The sequence below is a fragment of the Octopus bimaculoides genome, chromosome 2 (assembly GCF_001194135.2).
Source record: "Octopus bimaculoides isolate UCB-OBI-ISO-001 chromosome 2, ASM119413v2, whole genome shotgun sequence".
Classification (NCBI taxonomy): domain Eukaryota; kingdom Metazoa; phylum Mollusca; class Cephalopoda; order Octopoda; family Octopodidae; genus Octopus; species Octopus bimaculoides.
Genome location: NC_068982.1, coordinates 108,199,158 through 108,217,257, shown reverse-complemented (window position 1 = coordinate 108,217,257; position 18,100 = coordinate 108,199,158). Strand labels below are relative to the sequence as shown.

The 18,100-nt window shown below is 33.5% G+C and overlaps 1 protein-coding gene across 7 annotated transcripts in view; it reads left to right on the top strand.

The window, feature by feature from the left end:
- LOC106876266 (transcription factor 20) overlaps positions 1–18,100 on the top strand; it is a 128,630-nt gene that overhangs the window by 17,284 nt on the left and 93,246 nt on the right. For 2 of the 7 annotated variants that reach the window (XM_052978584.1, XM_014924757.2), the window contains exons 1-2: positions 5,190–5,518; positions 7,091–7,193. In XM_052978584.1, the coding sequence (XP_052834544.1) occupies positions 5,426–5,518; positions 7,091–7,193 (196 nt within the window). In that variant the 5' untranslated portion in view covers positions 5,190–5,425. Of the gene's footprint in view, positions 1–5,189; positions 5,519–6,663; positions 6,799–7,090; positions 7,194–18,100 lie in introns of those variants that run through there. The other 5 variants (XM_052978588.1, XM_052978586.1, XM_052978585.1 and 2 more) reach the window with 4 other exon arrangements.

Sequence of the window (18,100 nt, the reverse complement as noted above, 5' to 3'; positions counted from 1 at the left end):
TATATATATATATATATATATGTATATATATGAAAGGTCAATTGGGAAAGCAATGCTTGTTATCGCCACAATTGGAGAAACCAAGAAAAGGAAAGAGTGGGTATCTTAAAAGAAACATGCATCTATCATGTTGAACTTAAGGAAGCTGCTCAAGAACACACTGCCAATATATTGAATGGTGGGGTTTTGGTTTGCTGTATCTATGGATGTCTATTAAGAGATGGACTCTTTAGTCACAAGTGTGCAAAGTATAATTTTGTCTAAGCACACAATGCTCTTAATGGTCAATGATGGTCTCCTCAGTCACAAGCGGACAGCTATCATATATCTTTCATCTTTAACTTGTTTCAGTCATATGGCTGTGGCTTTGCTGGAGCACCGCCTTTAGTCGTGCAAATCGACCCCAGGACTTATTCTTTGTAAGCCTAGTACTTATTCTATCGGTCTCTTTTGCCGAACCGATAAGTTATGGGGACGTAAACACACCGGCATCGGTTGTCTAGCGATGTTGGGGGGGACAAACACAGACACACATATATACGGTGGGCTTCTTTCAGTTTCTGTCTACCAAATCCACTCACAAAGCTTTGGTCGGCCTGAGGCTATAGTAGAAGACACCTGCCCAATGTGCCACGCAGTGAGACTGAACCTGGAACCATGTGGTTCGTAAGCAAGCTACTTACAACACAGCCACTCCTGTGCCTATATATATATATATATATATATATACACACACACATATATATATATATATATATATATATATATATATATATATATATATATATATATATATGTATATATACGCACGTACATATACACACCCATATTTTATATATATGAATATTTTCTATTTCCTTGGGTTAACCAAAGCCATGTGAGTGGATTTGGTTGATGGAGTCTGAAAGAAGCCTGTTGTGTGTACGTATGTGTGTATATATATATATATATATATATATATAGAGAGAGAGAGAGAGATATCAAACTGTATACACTATTTTGTATGTGAGTTGGATCTAGCCTATATTATTATTGATATGTATGTAAGAAGTATATATATATATGTGCATATATAGATACACGTTTGTATATATATAAAGATATACACCCTATATATATATACGCACTTACATATATACACCCATATTTTATATATATGAGTATTTTCTACTATTGTCTTGGGTTAACCAAAGCCATGTGAGTGGATTTGGTTGATGGAAACTGAAAGAATAAGAATATAAGTAAGAAGCATATAGGTGTATATATATATATAGATACATGTGTGTGTATGTATATATATATATCCATGCATGCATGGAAGGTGGACGTTAAATGATGATGATGACGATGATATATATATATATATACATATATAAAACTATATACACCACTTTGTGGGTGGGTATATGGAAGAATATGTATACAGGGAGAGGGTAAAGATACCTACTAACTTATTGTTTTCTAATTGTTTCAAAAAAGGATATAAAGGCTAACTTTAAATAGAGGTTGACTTGAGTGTAGAATAGAGGCAGTTGTTTTGTCGCAAAAGACAGAGGGTAATTTAGATCCTTCAAAGAAACAAATTGTTGATAATTACTGAAATAGTCAGTCTTAATCTCTAAATGCTTAATTTTCTTCATTTTGTTTTGCACTTTCTTCTAGATAATCTGACCATAAGGATAGAATTGTAATTTATAGTCAACATGGATGTCCCCGCCCCTTTTTTGTCTATTTCTTTCTTTTGTATTTTGATTTTAATCGTGTTTTGTCTGTCACTATATTTCTATGGGTTTAGTTTTGCCTATAAACTGCTGGAAATAACATACAGCTTTGGGTATGCATTCTCACACTGAGTGAAATGGCAGTAGGATCTAATGAAGGTCTTATTTAAACAACCACTTGGGGAGGGGGAACTTTACACCTTAAGTAGATGATAATGATTACACAACATCTCACCAATGCACTACGAGTGTAGAATGTGTCCAAACAATTGTTGTAATTTTAAATAAAGAACATCATTCATTCCATTTTCTTTCACTTATCTATATATATATGTATGTGTGTACTTTTTTATTGATATCACATGATGGTTGTAAACAAGCATTACCATGCTGATTGTTTCTAGTCTTTAGTGGAAAGTATATCTAGCCATGGGAAATGTTATTTACTTGGAAACAAGTAAGGGTTTGCAGTAATAAAGGTATCTGGTTGTTGAAGCCATTTGAGTTTGAGGAGTCACCTATACTGCTAAGCCCTTTATAGGTGCGAAACCAATGGTCACTCTATGACTGGCCATAACTTTTGACTTCCTAAAAAATATATTACTGCTCTAATGCTTTAGAGTGTGCTTCTTTTTTGGATGTATTAACTATTGATAATAAAAAAAAAATATATATATATATATCAATGTAAGATCCCGGGATTGAGGTGTACAAAGAAAGTTAGCTTTAAGCAATCTGTAGTGAATATTAAAAAAAACAACTTTCAGGAATAATAGTGGTTTACTGAGATGGAAGGCTGTGGTATTTTTCGTTTTGTTGAAGAACGGTATGCTGAAAAAAGTTATATATCCTTGGCCTGAAAAGTAGCTGGTGTTATACACCTCACTTGGATTTTACCACTTCTGAGGTTCCACTCGCTATGAAACATATGTAGCCTGGGATTTCCCATACTCCATTCCGTAACTCTTGTGTGTGTGTGTGTGTGTATATATATATATATATATATATATATACACTCACATACATACACACAGATATGTGAGTTAAATATCGTGTGTGTGTGAATAGATGTAGAATGACTGAATGGTTAAGAAATTTTCTATGCTCTTGAGTTGACGTACATCTTGTGAGTGAATTGAGGAAAATGGAAAGGGCCTAACAGTTTAATGGGTGGATTGTGCCTGCCATTCAAAAGGTACTGCCTTATCACATATTGTGTCACTTTCTGTTTTTTATTTGTTCCTGCAAATGACATTAAGAGTACACGTGTCTGTGGAATGCTCAGGCTATAAGAAGTTAAATCAAGAGTAGGTAATTCAGTTGAGCGAACAAAATCCTCATCGACGAACGACGGAGATCCACCAACCTCACACATTTTCACACACACTGAAAAGTAGTGTCTACGAATAATGTTATTAAAGAACAGTGCCAGAAATTATCTAGAGTGCCAAAAATCGTAATTTCTTTGATGTGTGTTTTAAGCATCGTAGATTACGAATTTGAACAAAATAAATAAACAAATATAAATGACGGGGAACACCACCCCTTTTTGTGTATTTTTTTTTTTAGTTTACAGTTTGTTTTGAAAAATTATCAGGTTTACATTTTAAAGATCTGAGATGATTTACCAAAAATATTTGTAACATACATCTGAGACAATTTCAGAAAAAATGTCAAAACAGAAAAATTACGAAAAGGGGGTGCAACCGCGCAATTTTAGATTTTTTAATTTTTTTTTAGCACATTTGTAAATTGACGATGTTTAGAACATACACATCGAAGAAAGTATGATTTTTGGCGCATTACATAAATTTCCGACGGTTTTTTTTAGGAATACACATTACGCGCGCGCACGCACGTACACACACAATACACGATTTTTGTGTGAGAATGAATGTTCTCTCACCTATGCATGCCCCTCGATACAATAAAACGGAAATATTCAGTATGAAGAAAGAAGAAAAACCTCTTGGAAATAAATACGCAAAAAATGCTTATACAATTAAAAAAAACTTCTATGGAAAGCATTACGAGGAAACTTTTGAAAACTAAATTTAAAGCAAAAACAAAACTAAACAAAAACGGAATAAACTGTATTAAACCATTAAAACAGTATAAGTTAGACTTTTCAAGATTTCGCTTAATAAAAATATATATTATAACATTAAATGGCAATTTATTTCCTTGTCTTAGCTTTTTTTTTAATATCCTTGCTATTATTTTGACCTGGTATTTATAATTTCCATTGTATTATAGTGAAAAGTTGAGTAATCGTTTCTATTTTCTGAATTGCTTTCATTTGGAAATCCTACAACCTTAGTCATTTAAATACAATAACGTGTGTGTATGTACTGGCATACATATATAAAGATGTTACTGGGAAAATATTTTAGGTTAGAGATATCGCAAGAGACAATTACGTAGTGAGATCCCCGAATGAATTACACGTTTACTCATTCCCATAGATACGAGCGTGTGCTTGCATGGTTTGCATACAAGTATGTAAATGCTTGTGTGGTGTACCTTGATTAAAAAATATATATATAAAAATTCCATAGCATTCAGAGAAAAGTGTAAAAGTGTTAGGATCAGCCTACTCCGATAGTTAGCAACTGCCAACTGAAGGGGTAAAAAAAAAAGCCCCAATTAAATATATAGAGAAAATATAATCAAAAGCAGTTTAAAAGATTGTTGTTGAGAAAAAATCAAAAACATGAAAAAAAAAAAAAAAAAGATGTCAGTCAGTATAAAAATAAAATTAGGTAACAGCAGGCCTCGCTGTGCTGACGGACTTAGCTTCTGGTAACTCTATCGAACAGTTGGAGAGGAAAATGCCGTAGAAGTATGAAGGTTTTTTTCTTTTTTTTTCCCTGCTCCGATCGGTCAGTCTCTTGCTTTTTAACTGTTTCTCTAGCAAGAAACTTGACTTAGACAAGAGCAAAAAGGAACAACAACAAAAAGAGAATGTATATAGAGTGAGCGATTATGGACAAGAGTAGAAAGAATGTGATGTAGAAGTCAAGAGAGGAGGAGTGAAAGGTAAGAAAGAAGGAGGTCAATAAGGGAAACGGCGAAAAGAAAAATAACAATCGGAGAGGGTGAGAGAGAAAGAGAGAGAAGTAGTAAGGGAATGATAGAGTATTGAGGGAAAGAGAGACGAGGAGAGAGAAGAATTGTCAAATAGATATTGACGGAGAATTTTAGTGTAGAGAGTGAGTGAGATGGAAAAGTAAGTAATACATTTAGCGAATCTGTAAAACAGCGCAGGAATTAATCAAGGATAAGAAGTATATGAGGTTGAGGTAGAGAAGAAGAGGGAGGAACTAGAAAGAGAGGTAACATAAAAAGGTAAAGGACCGTAAGGGGAAAGGTTGATAACGTTTGTTAATAGTGCACTCTAAACGGGAGAGAAGGAGTGGTGAGAAGAATGTAGTGATAGATATAGAGGAGTGGAGATATGGTAGTGTGAGGAAGGGGAGGTGTGAAGGGACAGAAATAGGTGGAGAAAACTGGAGTCACGTGACAGGCAGCCATTATGTTAAGCTCACGGAATGAAGGTCTGGCCAACAAAACTGGAGGGCCGAACTTAAGCCTTACTTAAAAAAAATTCAACAAAAAACATTAAGAATATAAATAAATAACCAGAGCGGGGGTTTATCTTCCCCCGCCAAACGATTCTTCTGGCAAATAAAAAAAAATAAATTATGCCCGGGCCCGTGGAAAGATGGCTTGAAACGTTTATGTGCAAGCAATACGCGGATACTTTTGAAGCTTATGGATTTAAAACGCTGCAGTCTGTAAGTACAGCAAGTGTATCTCTGGATAGATGTGTAAATGTTTGTTCAATAGAAAAAGATTTCTTAGTAGTTTCTAATGAAAAAATAATAAGCTGGCGATATATATGTGTGACGGCTGCTAGGGTCAGAGGAGGCGCCACAACAATCTTACTAGTTCCTATGTCTTGTTATCCCCTTTTATTGCTGACACCGAACCCTTTCGTCGCTGCTTTCACCAGCCCTGCGAAATATTTTCATTTACGTCGACTCTAGCGAAACTAATAAAGTATATTTTTATTCGAATTTATAAATCTAGTGACTTCTGTAATCAACATCATGGAACTTCTGAGAAAGAACCTTAAGAAGGTAACAAAACATCTGGACCTGAATAGCATAACGCGAGTCGTTATAGCGCTTCTAAATACTGACATTTTTTTACTTGTGTTGGTGCTAGCCTGAAACATAATACACCATTGAAGTAATGTGGCAATCTTTAGTTATGATATACTTTTCTATTGTGTCAATCTGTAAGAAACGAACCGATCTGTTCCTTTAGAACCATCAGTCTAGCTTGATTCTCGTAATCTGTGCAGCTATGGTGGAATTGATGCCTGTTACATTATAGATGTGTCTCTTACTCTCTATCTGTAGTTAGTACATTATCTTTTTTTTCTCTCTCTCCTCCCCCCTTTCATATCTCGTTCTACCTATTTATTAAATTCGAAGTCATTATTATATCAACATTATTTACTTAAGGTTCTTATTCAGCACGAAGTCGTAAGTAGCAGAGAAACAATTTAACTTCCAATAAAAACATTGTTGACCGGCATTGGTGTTCGATTTTTTCCCCCCTCGTATTGATCAATGTCTTACAACATAACTGCTATGTTTTCTCCAAGATTTCACTCGATTTTAAAGTAGCCTATTACGAATCGCGATCTAAACATACGCGCGCGCACGCACATATTTGTGTATGTGTGTGTGTTTATTGATCCGTGGTGTTGGTAATTCCACATTGAAGCTTCGATGAAAGTGTCTCATTCGGTAAATACTCCATCACACCCCACCCAACCAGTCGCTCTGTTGTCGTCGCAATCTCTTTTTCTCTTTCTCTCTCTCTGTTCTCGCTATGTGCCAGTATTGTATACTGGAGACTGGAGAGGTGGGGAGACCCTCCACTTACTACTACGATGTAGTAGTAACCATTAAGCGGCTATCTGCAACATTTCCGAATCTAGCTTTACTGCAGAGAGGTCCCAAGGACATTGCCGACGATTTACACAAGTTTATTTATTCCTTGCGTCTGTCTCTACTCTATTTACTATACTTCGATTTTCATTGACAGTGATCTTTCTTTTTATACGATTTGGGATGCAATAGTGCATGTGCCATTGAATAAGTAGTTACTCTCACTTCCTGCTAGTAGTGTTGTGTAGCGGAATAGAAGTAGCTTTTCTCTCTAACGTTGTATATATGAACATTTTATGTTTTTTTTTAATTTTTAGACCACGTTCGATTGATGTGCATAACTTATGGTCGTTTGTTTTTGTTCTTTTATAATGTTGCTATATGAACAATGTATCTTCTCGACAGGTATGTCAGCTTCAACTCCACCAGCTGCAAGGAATGGGTGTTGCCCAAGAACACTGTGAAAAGATACTGGAAAATGTTCATGTACTCAGACAGACTTTAATAGGTAAGCGGTACCAACTTAAAAAAAGTATACAAGATGCTACAGTCTTTTTTTAAAATTCATATATATAAATTTAAAGGCTGACTTAATAGTTGTGCCGTTGGGATTGGTAAACTTGTTGATCAAAATCTAGCGGCGGTATTTAAAACAACATAACGTTCATAGATAGTTTCCTATTCAAAATTCGTGGACCCATTCGTGATAAGCTATTGTTTATAATTTTACTTCCATAGATTGAACAATAACATGTAAGGCTGGACTGAATTACTTCGTATCCTAGCAACTGCTAACTGTAATTACAGTAGAATATACCTGCAACTTGCCAGTGCACATGGCTACTTAAAAGTGTTTTTTTTTCCCCTCCCGAATTATCAGTTAAACTTGATTTTCTTTATAAATAGCATTACCATTTCTTTCTCTAGCCACAATATCGATTGATTTAGTATTCTAACTACTAACCATTTATTTTCTTCATTCATTTCATAAAACACTGCATGCTTCTTCAACTCATCTTGAACATTTATTTTATTTAAATGAATTGTTAAGATGAATTTATTTCCTCTCAGAATGCTCTGGTAACAAAACCATTTTCAGTTTCTATATTATTTAGCATGATGAGAGTGCTTCTTTTGCTCTGTGGTTTCCAACAAAGCTTTTAGCAACACAGATTTATATGCGACATAGCTGATGTGTGCATTGTTTCAGCCTTTTCGACATAGACCACTCATCTACATTTTTTTTTCTTCAAGGAACAAAATATTCTTTCTGAGTATGCTTAAATGAAATTCCTGGTAGTTATTGCAAAGTTAAAAACATTATTCATTAAAATAAATATATTTTTCACATTTGTTGCTCCATGGGTTGTATAGTTTTTGCAAATTCATGATTACAATAGTTTCTGAAGTAACTGTTCTAAAATTTGGTACCGTTTCCAATATCTGTTCATCCATGAAACAGAAACTGTACCAATTTTAAGTTGGTGTACAGTTTAGAGTTTACTAGTCCAGACAAATCTAAACTAGACATTAAGCTTAACTACAAACCATTTCTTCTCTACTTTTTGTTATTAAACGGCTAAAGTTTATTTAATTTGTTGCTAAATACAAAAGACTATATTTAAACAACAACTAACTCTATACTACTTAAAAGCATTTTTGAAATATTTTTTGGCTGTAGATGACAAATATTTCAGCTAAAAATATGTAATGTCGTTGACAAATTAATATTCGAAAGGACAAATTTAATTTTCTGTTTGAAATTTATTTTTCATAAACATGGCCTTTTTCAGGCTTGTGGAACCAGTATTATATTGCTGTGTATTTTACCTTGTACCAAACTCTTTTATATGAAATGGTGCTTGTAGCTGTCCAGTTAGTGAGTAATCTGCTTTATCTTGGTGAAGAGGATAAAATATCAGACTACCGTTTCAGTTTGGTTTCCATGCCTATCACTCATGGTCATGAGTGTTAGGTAATGACAAGAAGAGTATGATTGCAAACACAAGCAACCAAAATGGGCTTTCTCTAAAGGATCTCTGGAGTAATGTTACTCAACAGAGTGCATGGTTTGGAGATCAGAGTTTCTCCAGTTTGAGCTGGTACTACAGACATATGATTAGAATGTTGCAGGAAAGGATCACAAGACAGATTCTTCAAGTGAGGCCAACCAGCTGGAGACCTAGAGGTTGACCAAGAATGAGATAGTTGGATAATATCCATAATCTCAGTTGGCCACACTTGGGAGTCCATCAAGAAAATGTAATGATGGTTACTTCTGATTAGACCCTATGAAGGAGGTGCCTGAGGACTCCTACCCCCATGACCCTTCCAGGAATAGAGAACAGAGAAACTGGATAGATGGATGGTTCTTGGTTTGTCAGAATATATCATGCTGCAGGCATTATGTATATCTAGGAAGGTAATCAATTTAACACACAACAGTTTTGCAAACTGGAAATAGATATTATACCTTCTCTGGGAAAGTTATTTGCAATAGATCAGCAGTTTATCCAAAAGAATAGTTTTGTTTCATTCACCTCGTGTTATAAGAATCTGACTTGAACACTGGGTTCTTGGAGCTTAAGTGGTCACAAAAATATCTAACTTTATTTTCTAACTAGCCCATAAATAAAAATTAGCAACTATGCACACCATATCCAGCCTATACTCCTCTCTTCTCCCCCTCACCTTTTGGGTGTAGCAAGGGTTCTTAGCACCCAAGGTAAAAACCACTTTAGAAACCCCTCCTTAATTAACAAACATTGTAAATCAGGAAATTTTATATCCCTTCTACTTTGCTACACCTTTGCTCATTTCTAAACAAGGTTTATCCTCTTTTTAAGAGTTAAATTCATTTTTCTGTATAATGAAGACCTTTTTTTAATGATTTGTTGGGAGTTTCTATTGCTGCATTTATATGTCCTTCCATGTACTCCTCTTTCAAATGGTGTATTAACTGTTTTTCAACTATAAACACAACAAAATAGATGTAGCTGTATAATCAGAGAATAGTATGAATAATTTGTAATCACATGGTAGTGTGATTTTTTTTTCTTTAAAAATGTTTGTACCTCATTCAAACTATCCTAAGTATTAGCTGTAACTTCTGATATGTTGTGACCAATAATTTTTTTCATAAAAAGTTCTATTCTAGATTATAAGTTATTATTAGTTGATATTTATTTTTCTTACTTTGCCCCTAATGCACACAGTATCTAGTTTACTTTGTACTGAGCTATAATTCATATGAAGAAAAGAAATCATTCTTATATGATTCTTTGTATTGCAATCCAACATCTTATCAAGTATATTTTACCAGTTATAGTTGTATAAATTTTAAAATGCAATTTCAGCAATTTATGTATTAATAAAATACATTTTCATAGAAGGTTGATTTTTCTCTTGTGGAAAAAGTAACTCAGTTTTACTATATATTTATTATATTGGATATTTCTTGTACATAACAATTATCTTTTGTTAATTATTTAAGTTACCTTGTTTATGACCCCTTCACTCATAGGCTAACATTCCCACTTCAGTGTGATTATATATAAAGTTCACAAACATAGATTACATTGCAAGTTAAAAGAAGAGAAAAATGTAATAGAATAACTATTATAGATATGTGTACATGTGTGTATAAAATGTAAAAATTAGAATAATAACATACTTATACTAATACATATAAACATGTCAGTACATACACACTATTCATAGAAGATGACTGTTAAACTGTGTGGTTCTCTAAGAGAAATAAACAGTTTTAGTGCCTAAGTGTACTCGTTATTCTTCTCAGATGTCAATAAGGTAAACAACTTTTTGTTGGATGAGTTGATGTTTCTGATGCTGTTGAGTGTGTATCTTGAAAAAACACACAAAGCATTTCTAGTAGTTAGTGATTGATTAATTATTTACATAATGCATGTCAAATATTTATACCTACATCCATTTTGTTTTTGTCACTTAAAATCTATTATTAAATGGTGTTGTGCAATGCTTTTAGTAAGAGGCTGAAAAGTTTCTGCTTCATATTTGTGGGAAAAGGACAGACCTCTTCAGTGGTAGAAAACTGAAATTTATTATTTGGTTTATAATTCTGAGGCTGACTTCTTTCAAAAGATGATAATATAAGGCAAGCCTGGATACGTTGTTATCTTAAATTAAATCAAAATGGGTATTATGTCCTAAAACATATTAATTTACTGGTTTCAGCCTTTGGATTGCAGCCATGCAAGAACATTGACTTCAGGTGTTAAGTCAATCATATTGACCCCAGTACTTATTTCAGTCTTGCATTTATTTTATTCATCTCTATTATTTGTTGAACAGCTAAGTCACAGGACATAAAATAACATGACATAAACACAAGCACTGACCCATATTGTCATTGTCATTTTAAGTCTCCTGTTCCATACTAGCATGGATCAGATGAAGCAAATTTTCTATGACCTGATGCCTTTCTTGTCACCAACTCTCACCTGTTTCCAAACAAGGTAATTTTCCCTATGACTAGGCATGTTTTTCATGCATGATTGAAACTAAACATCTCTTCTTTTGTAGTGACACTTGTTTACAAATATCACATGATGTCAAACATCATGTGATACTTGTAAACAAGCCTCACTATCAAAGATACACACACACACACATTCAATATATATATATATATATATATATATATGTATATATGTATATATGTATATATATATATATATATATAGAGAGAGAGAGAGAGAGAGATATGTTTCTTTGTATGTATGTATATATGTATTTTGTTCTACCAATCCTCTCACAAGGCTTTGTTTGGCTTGAGGCCTTAGAAGACACTCAGTGTTCTGTGTTGTGTGATTGAACTCAGACTGCATGTTTTCAAAGCAAGCCTCTTAACTACATAGTCATGGCTGCATTCATAAAATACTCCAGGAATGTATGCAAATATCTAGATTTGTAGTTAGTCAACCTATTCAAAACCAGGAAAATTTACCACATATAGGAAATATTAAAACTAGTTTTGTTCTAATATTCTTCTGAATATTCTGTTTATAGTAAATTCCTTTCGAGCTACTTCAGTGCAGCCAAAGTTGGTATATTCAGAAAGCATATTGACTGAGATGGTGCCAAGTTCCTATTATTTTGCTTCAAAAGAAACTGCAGCAATTAAAGCTGGTCAGATGATATCTTGTATACCCTATACTAAAAGCAGTGTAATGTTACTATCATGTATAATACTGACACAATAGGTATTTGTTTTAAATACACATGTATATTATTAAGTTACTTTGCTTAATGTCTTTTCATACACATACATAAGCACTAAGGAATAATATGTACTTTCATGTAGTCGTGCAATCTACCAGAAATAGTAGCCAAATTTTCTTCAAATCACACATTACATACTTTAGTATGTAATGGATACATTGCCTCTAAAAATAGTACATTTGCAGCTAAACTCCTTCGATCATAAATCTTCTTGATCAGGAATTAAACAACTTGTATTTCAAACATTAAAAATCCATAGCTCTCTTGTGAATTTTTACTTGATAGCTTATTAAGCTCTGACTCAAAACTATAATTTATGCTTATTATTAAATAACAAGTATCCATCAAATGTATTTAAATTTATTGATTGTATTTCACATTTAAGACAGAACAGTACTTCATCTTTAATATCCGCTTCTCCATGTTGCTGTGAGTTGGAATGTCTGTAGTCAACACATCATCAGTCATTTTGGTCTTCTATCACCTTTTCTGCGAGGTCCAGTGTCCAGAGAGCTCACTAGTTCTTTTTATATCTTTCCTGGTTTACTTTTTCCTTCCTCCACTGCTATGACACACACACACACACACACAGAGCATTAATTTAGCACTCACTCATTTATTTGCATTACATTGTTATATCAGTGCATTTGCTCCCTTAGATTTTCTTTTTATGTGTGCTCCCACTACTGACTGCTTCAGTGTATTGACACATCTGAAATTCTGGTTCTGTGCAGCCTGCTAAAGATCCAACTGCACCTTTTGTATATCCATTGTTTGCACTGAGTACACAGTAACAAATTTCTATGTACTTCCTCTCTACATCTCAAGCATGTCAACTTCCTAAAAGTCATTGAGATTTTGTACTTTCTGTTATTAATTAGCACTTTGGTCTTAGCAATGTTGACCTTTTAGCTTTTGGATTCTAGATCTTACATCTAAGTTTGGAACTTTTATTGCAACCCAACAGATTTTAATACAAGAACCAGCTGATTAGCTCATAAAAGTTTATAAGCACAACCAACCCTTAAGTATTGTGTTATAGGTTTTTAAGAACTAGAATGACGGTGGATACCTCAGCATTCATCAAACTACAGAGCAAGGAAACTTGTCAAAAGGCTTTTCCTGGTTAAAAAAATTTTTAAGATTTGTATTTGTTTAGCATTTGCAGATGTTGCACTTGAAATATAACAACTGTAATCCTGCAATTTAGCACAAATTCATATGTCATCATATCGAAGCTAACTCTGTTCACAAGTCATCTTTCAGCATTACCTGATTAATTAAGAAAGAAACAAGTATATATCCAACATAGCTTGAGACTTTCAACTATTCAGTGGTTACTTTAGAAGACTTGCTGTTTTTCATGCCTTTGAATCCTTAATAAACTTATGAAGTAGAACCAATACTGTATCCTCTGTTAGATCCACATAAAGTGATCCCTTACTATCTCACTCAGCATTCAACATGTCATAGTAGCTTTTATTTCTCTTTCCTTTAGCTGTAACTGAGGTCAAGTATACTTTTGGTTTTGGGTATACTTCTCTCTGATTACAGCCTAAATGATATGAAAAAAATTACCTGTCAAATCAGATCATAAGGAAACTTCTTTTCATTTTCTTTCCTAGCTAGATTCATCTAAAATTTTACTTCTCATCTTGCTCTTTAATATTACTGCTGACACATAGCTTTTATAACCCTAGCTACTGTACTGTACTGCCACTTAGCTTTTATAATCCTAGCTACTGTACTGATCCATTGTCAATCATTTCTTGCCTAGTTGGGTGTTACTCCATTCAGTGTTTTGCTAAAAGTTGTGTTAGGAATGCTTCACTGTTCTTTCTGCTTACAGATTACAAATGTATATTAAGGTTTTTCTATTTAACATATGCTGTATGTCATTTTTAAAAAAGCGTTAATAGTAACTTTATGGTTTCAATTGAATTAAGTCTGATAAAATATATAACTTATACACCATATGAAATACAGAAATTTTTACAAATACACACTTCAATTTATTGTTTTCACAGAATATGCAAACTACCACAAATTTATTTTGATTCTGTCATACATATATATATCACCTGGACCAGCCAGCCTGTCTGCTGCCTTGTTGGCTCTGCTGGCCACAGCATTTGCTTCATTCCCCTCATGCTTTCCTCATTCTCTTCCACATTTTTCTTAAATCATATATATATAAACAAATAGTAAATGAGTATATGCATATATACGTACAGGTATGTGCGTACCGACATCCACCTGTATGTATAAGTGCATATCTGGGTACAGGAAATTGCAAACAAAATGTAGACGAGAAAACACACAAGCCACATAGAGAACATTCTACTTCATCAGCTACCCCCGTTTTAACACCGGCGTTTCGAAGAGCTGGGCATATATATATATGCTTATTCTCCTTTCACTCGTCTTTTCACTCTCACTATACTATATTGTTGTAACTAAGAAATGTAGGAGAGCTTTTCTCATCACTGTATCATTCTTCCAGAAGGGCTAGGGATGTCCCTAGAATTATCTGACTCTCATCTTTCCAACACTCATCCTTATGACACTAGCTTTCTCATCAATCTCAGTACTTACATATATAAGGGACCACATCAGATTCGCATGTGTTCTTTACACTCTACCATTACCCCTATACTTCCTTGACCCCTTTTATTGACATCCAACATTCATTCTTACCATTTATCCATTATTTTCATCCCAATTACACTGCTTTTCTCACCCACCCAGCCTTGTTCTTAAATCATTGCTGTTTTATTCACTTCCTCAGCTATGTAGCACAAGTGAATGAACACATTATAGTGTTGCAGACTCTCCAATCAAATGAGGTACAAGGTATCCCTATTACTGTTCATACACTATGAATTCACCTAAGCTGGACATTTTGTAAAGTGGTTGGCAAGGAAGTAGAGATGTGGGATCAAGAGGGCTCCTGTAGCCTTGTCAAGAATTTGCTTAAGCCTTTCATTCACTACAGAGTATAGGCCATCAACAACTTTTCTCCATTGTTTTTAACTCTGAGCTCTTCTTTCTGCTATTCTGCAGTTGGATCCCTGCTCTTTTGGCCTTGCGTCTTCCTTTCAGATTTTGCAGCACTGTGTCTTATGTTTTTTTTCTTGAGGGAAGGCCTTTCTCATCCAGCTCTTGTTAAATTTTGACTTGTCATTGATGTTTCTGTAACTCTGTTTTTTTTTTCTAGGTAGGAGTGTTGGCCGTATGCAAACCTACTTTTATCTCTTGGAAGAAGTGGTCCATAGTAATTTAGTTCTGTTGTTCTCAACTAGGATCTATATAAGATTTTGCTGTTAGAGGTTATGTGCAATACATTGATTATGCTTCTACAATACACAAAGTATTTTAACAATTTTTTTTATGCAACTCCTTATAGTATTCAATTATAGAAATATAATGAGATTTCTTAAACATCAAATGGCTATGAGGATCCACTAGAGTAAAGTAGGAATCATAGGAGTCCATCAGCAAAAAATGGTTGGAAACCTCTGATCTAGTCTCTATCTTTTGAACAGTCTGGCATGGGAGGCTCAACTGGGAGCTTGCACTTTGCCTGTCATATCTCAGGATTGTTGAGGCTCACAAGCCACTGCAACAAGCTCTAGGCCAAGTGATGGATTGTTGAGAACATAGCAACTTTTATGGTATTTGTGCCACAATAAAGTGTACTCTCTATGTGGTTTTAGTGTTAGGAAGGGCATCTAGCTGTAGAAACCAAATTAAAATGAATCATGTGAGCAAGATTTAACCCCCCAATTCATCTAGGAGAGCAGTAACTATGAATAATATATATATATATATATATATTGTATGTTTATATATATATATATATTTATATGTGTATATTTATATGTATGTTTATATATATATATGTGTATATACATTATATATACGTGCATGGGAATTTATGCATGTTGTATATTGGATGTGTATGTACAAGAGAGAATTTCTTTATTTCATTTGTGTAGTATTAATCATTTGTGATAAGTTTTCATGTAACTTGTATAGGTTTTGTTGACTTCAAATGTTAGCAATGATAAAATTCAGCATAAAATCTATTTGAATTTGGTGCTAGTTTTTCTATGGAATAAGTATACTAGTATAGATCCATTGAATTTTTTTTCAATAACTGTATTTTCTATGTTCAGTTGATTTCAGAAATACTCTTATCAAGGTTTTTTATAATTTTACTCTGGGTAAACTCCCTTGAAATTTCTTAAGGCATTTATCATTCTTCCATTTATTTAATTTTAATGAATTTTTTTTAATGAATTTTGAAAACCAGCTTTCTCTTTTTCATAATTTATTTTCTGGATTATTAATCTGATTTTAGTCCTAAATTAGACTGAGTAGTGCATGGAATTGTTATTTTAGTTTTTTTTTTTAATTTGTGACTGTTTTGGATTTGTTGGATTCTTCTTGATATAAATTTTCAAAATTAGTGTAATACATTTTTCTTGATATTGGTTGTAGTTTATGAATGCTTTTCTTTTCATCAAGAAATTTGGATGCTCTGATGACTTTCAAGAGTTACTATTTTTCAGTCATTTAACTCATAATAGTTTTATTATTTCATCCTCCTTATCATTTCACATTAAAGAAGTTCTTAAAAACAATATATTCTCATCCCTTTTCAATTATCTGTGACCTGTCTTTTCTGTTGCATATAAATCAATTGCAGACAGATTTGTTTAATTCAGTTTATTGTCATTGTATATTTTAACTGACAATAACCATGTATAGCAATACATTTACAAGAAGCAAATAAATTAATATCAAATATATGATTACATTGCATTAGAAGTAGATATCTATACACATACAGAATGTAATTTATATAACAACACTTGGAGTAAAAACTTCTTGAACCTGATTGTGAGCATAAACGTATGTTGTGATCAGACCCCTACTTTCTAGAACTTAACCATCCAGTGTCATCATCATTCTTTAACATCCTCATTCTATGTTGGTATAAGTTGGATGGTTTGACAAGGATCTGTTAAATGACAACCACTTTACAGTGTGCACTGGGTACTTTTTCCATGTTACTGACACTATTGAGGTCACCATATAGCTCACAGACCAAGAAACCTAGGGAGGAAGGAATCTGCATCTGTGTGTTAGATGGTAGTTAAGGTATGAGGGAAGAGGTTGGTGTAGAGCAGGTTCTCATTGTAAAGGACCTACTTGCTTACTCACATTTAGAACACTGAAAATGAATTAGAGATATCTCCAAAGAGACAGACAGTAGTCTGTGTGTGTATATAAGTATACACACATATACACGTGCGCGCATGCACAAACATATATATAAAGTGAGTACATAGTGTTGATGATCAGAGTAACAATGTGTACATTTATCTTTAATGTGTTCCTTTACTCAAGAATGTGGAAGATACTTACTGTGAGGCTCTTGGAAAAAAAAAATCTGGCTGATTTTTATACAGGAAATCTAGAAGGAATTTTTCTCCAAGACACGTCCCACACCAGTAGATCATAATATATCTCTTTAGCTCATTCAAGTTTTCAGATGTCACTAGCTAGCTTTCACTGATTTAACAGTTATTGTTTCTAGAACTTCATTTGTCCAGTATCTTAATTTCTGTTTGCAAATTATTTCATCTAAATATTCTCTTAACATTTCTAATTATTTAAGTTTCAGTTGGTGTAAGAATCAAACTTAAATCATCACTACCACTTTCTCCCAGATTTACTTTTGGTCTAGCACTTTAGTGATGCATGTTCTGTCGGTATTGGTCATACATCTACATTATAATCCATAATGCAATTATATCATTTCTGCATGTATTAAACAGTATCATTCATGCATGTCAACTTGTATTCACTTTCCTTATAAATTACTTATCAAATAGACCGTAAATCTCTAAATGATTGAATTCAGCAACTATTTATCAAGAGGCTAAGTTTCTCAGTAAAATATTAATTTTAACTACGTTTTCCTTCTACATATTTAGTAACCCTTTTGTCCTAAGCACATAAAACTTGGTCCTTTTTAGAATAGCAGTGACCTGAGAAAACTGCTTATTCTTAGATAAGTGTTTTTCTTTTGTAGTAAATTCACTAAGATATAAGCTTATACTATCTTTTTTCCTCCTGGTGTTC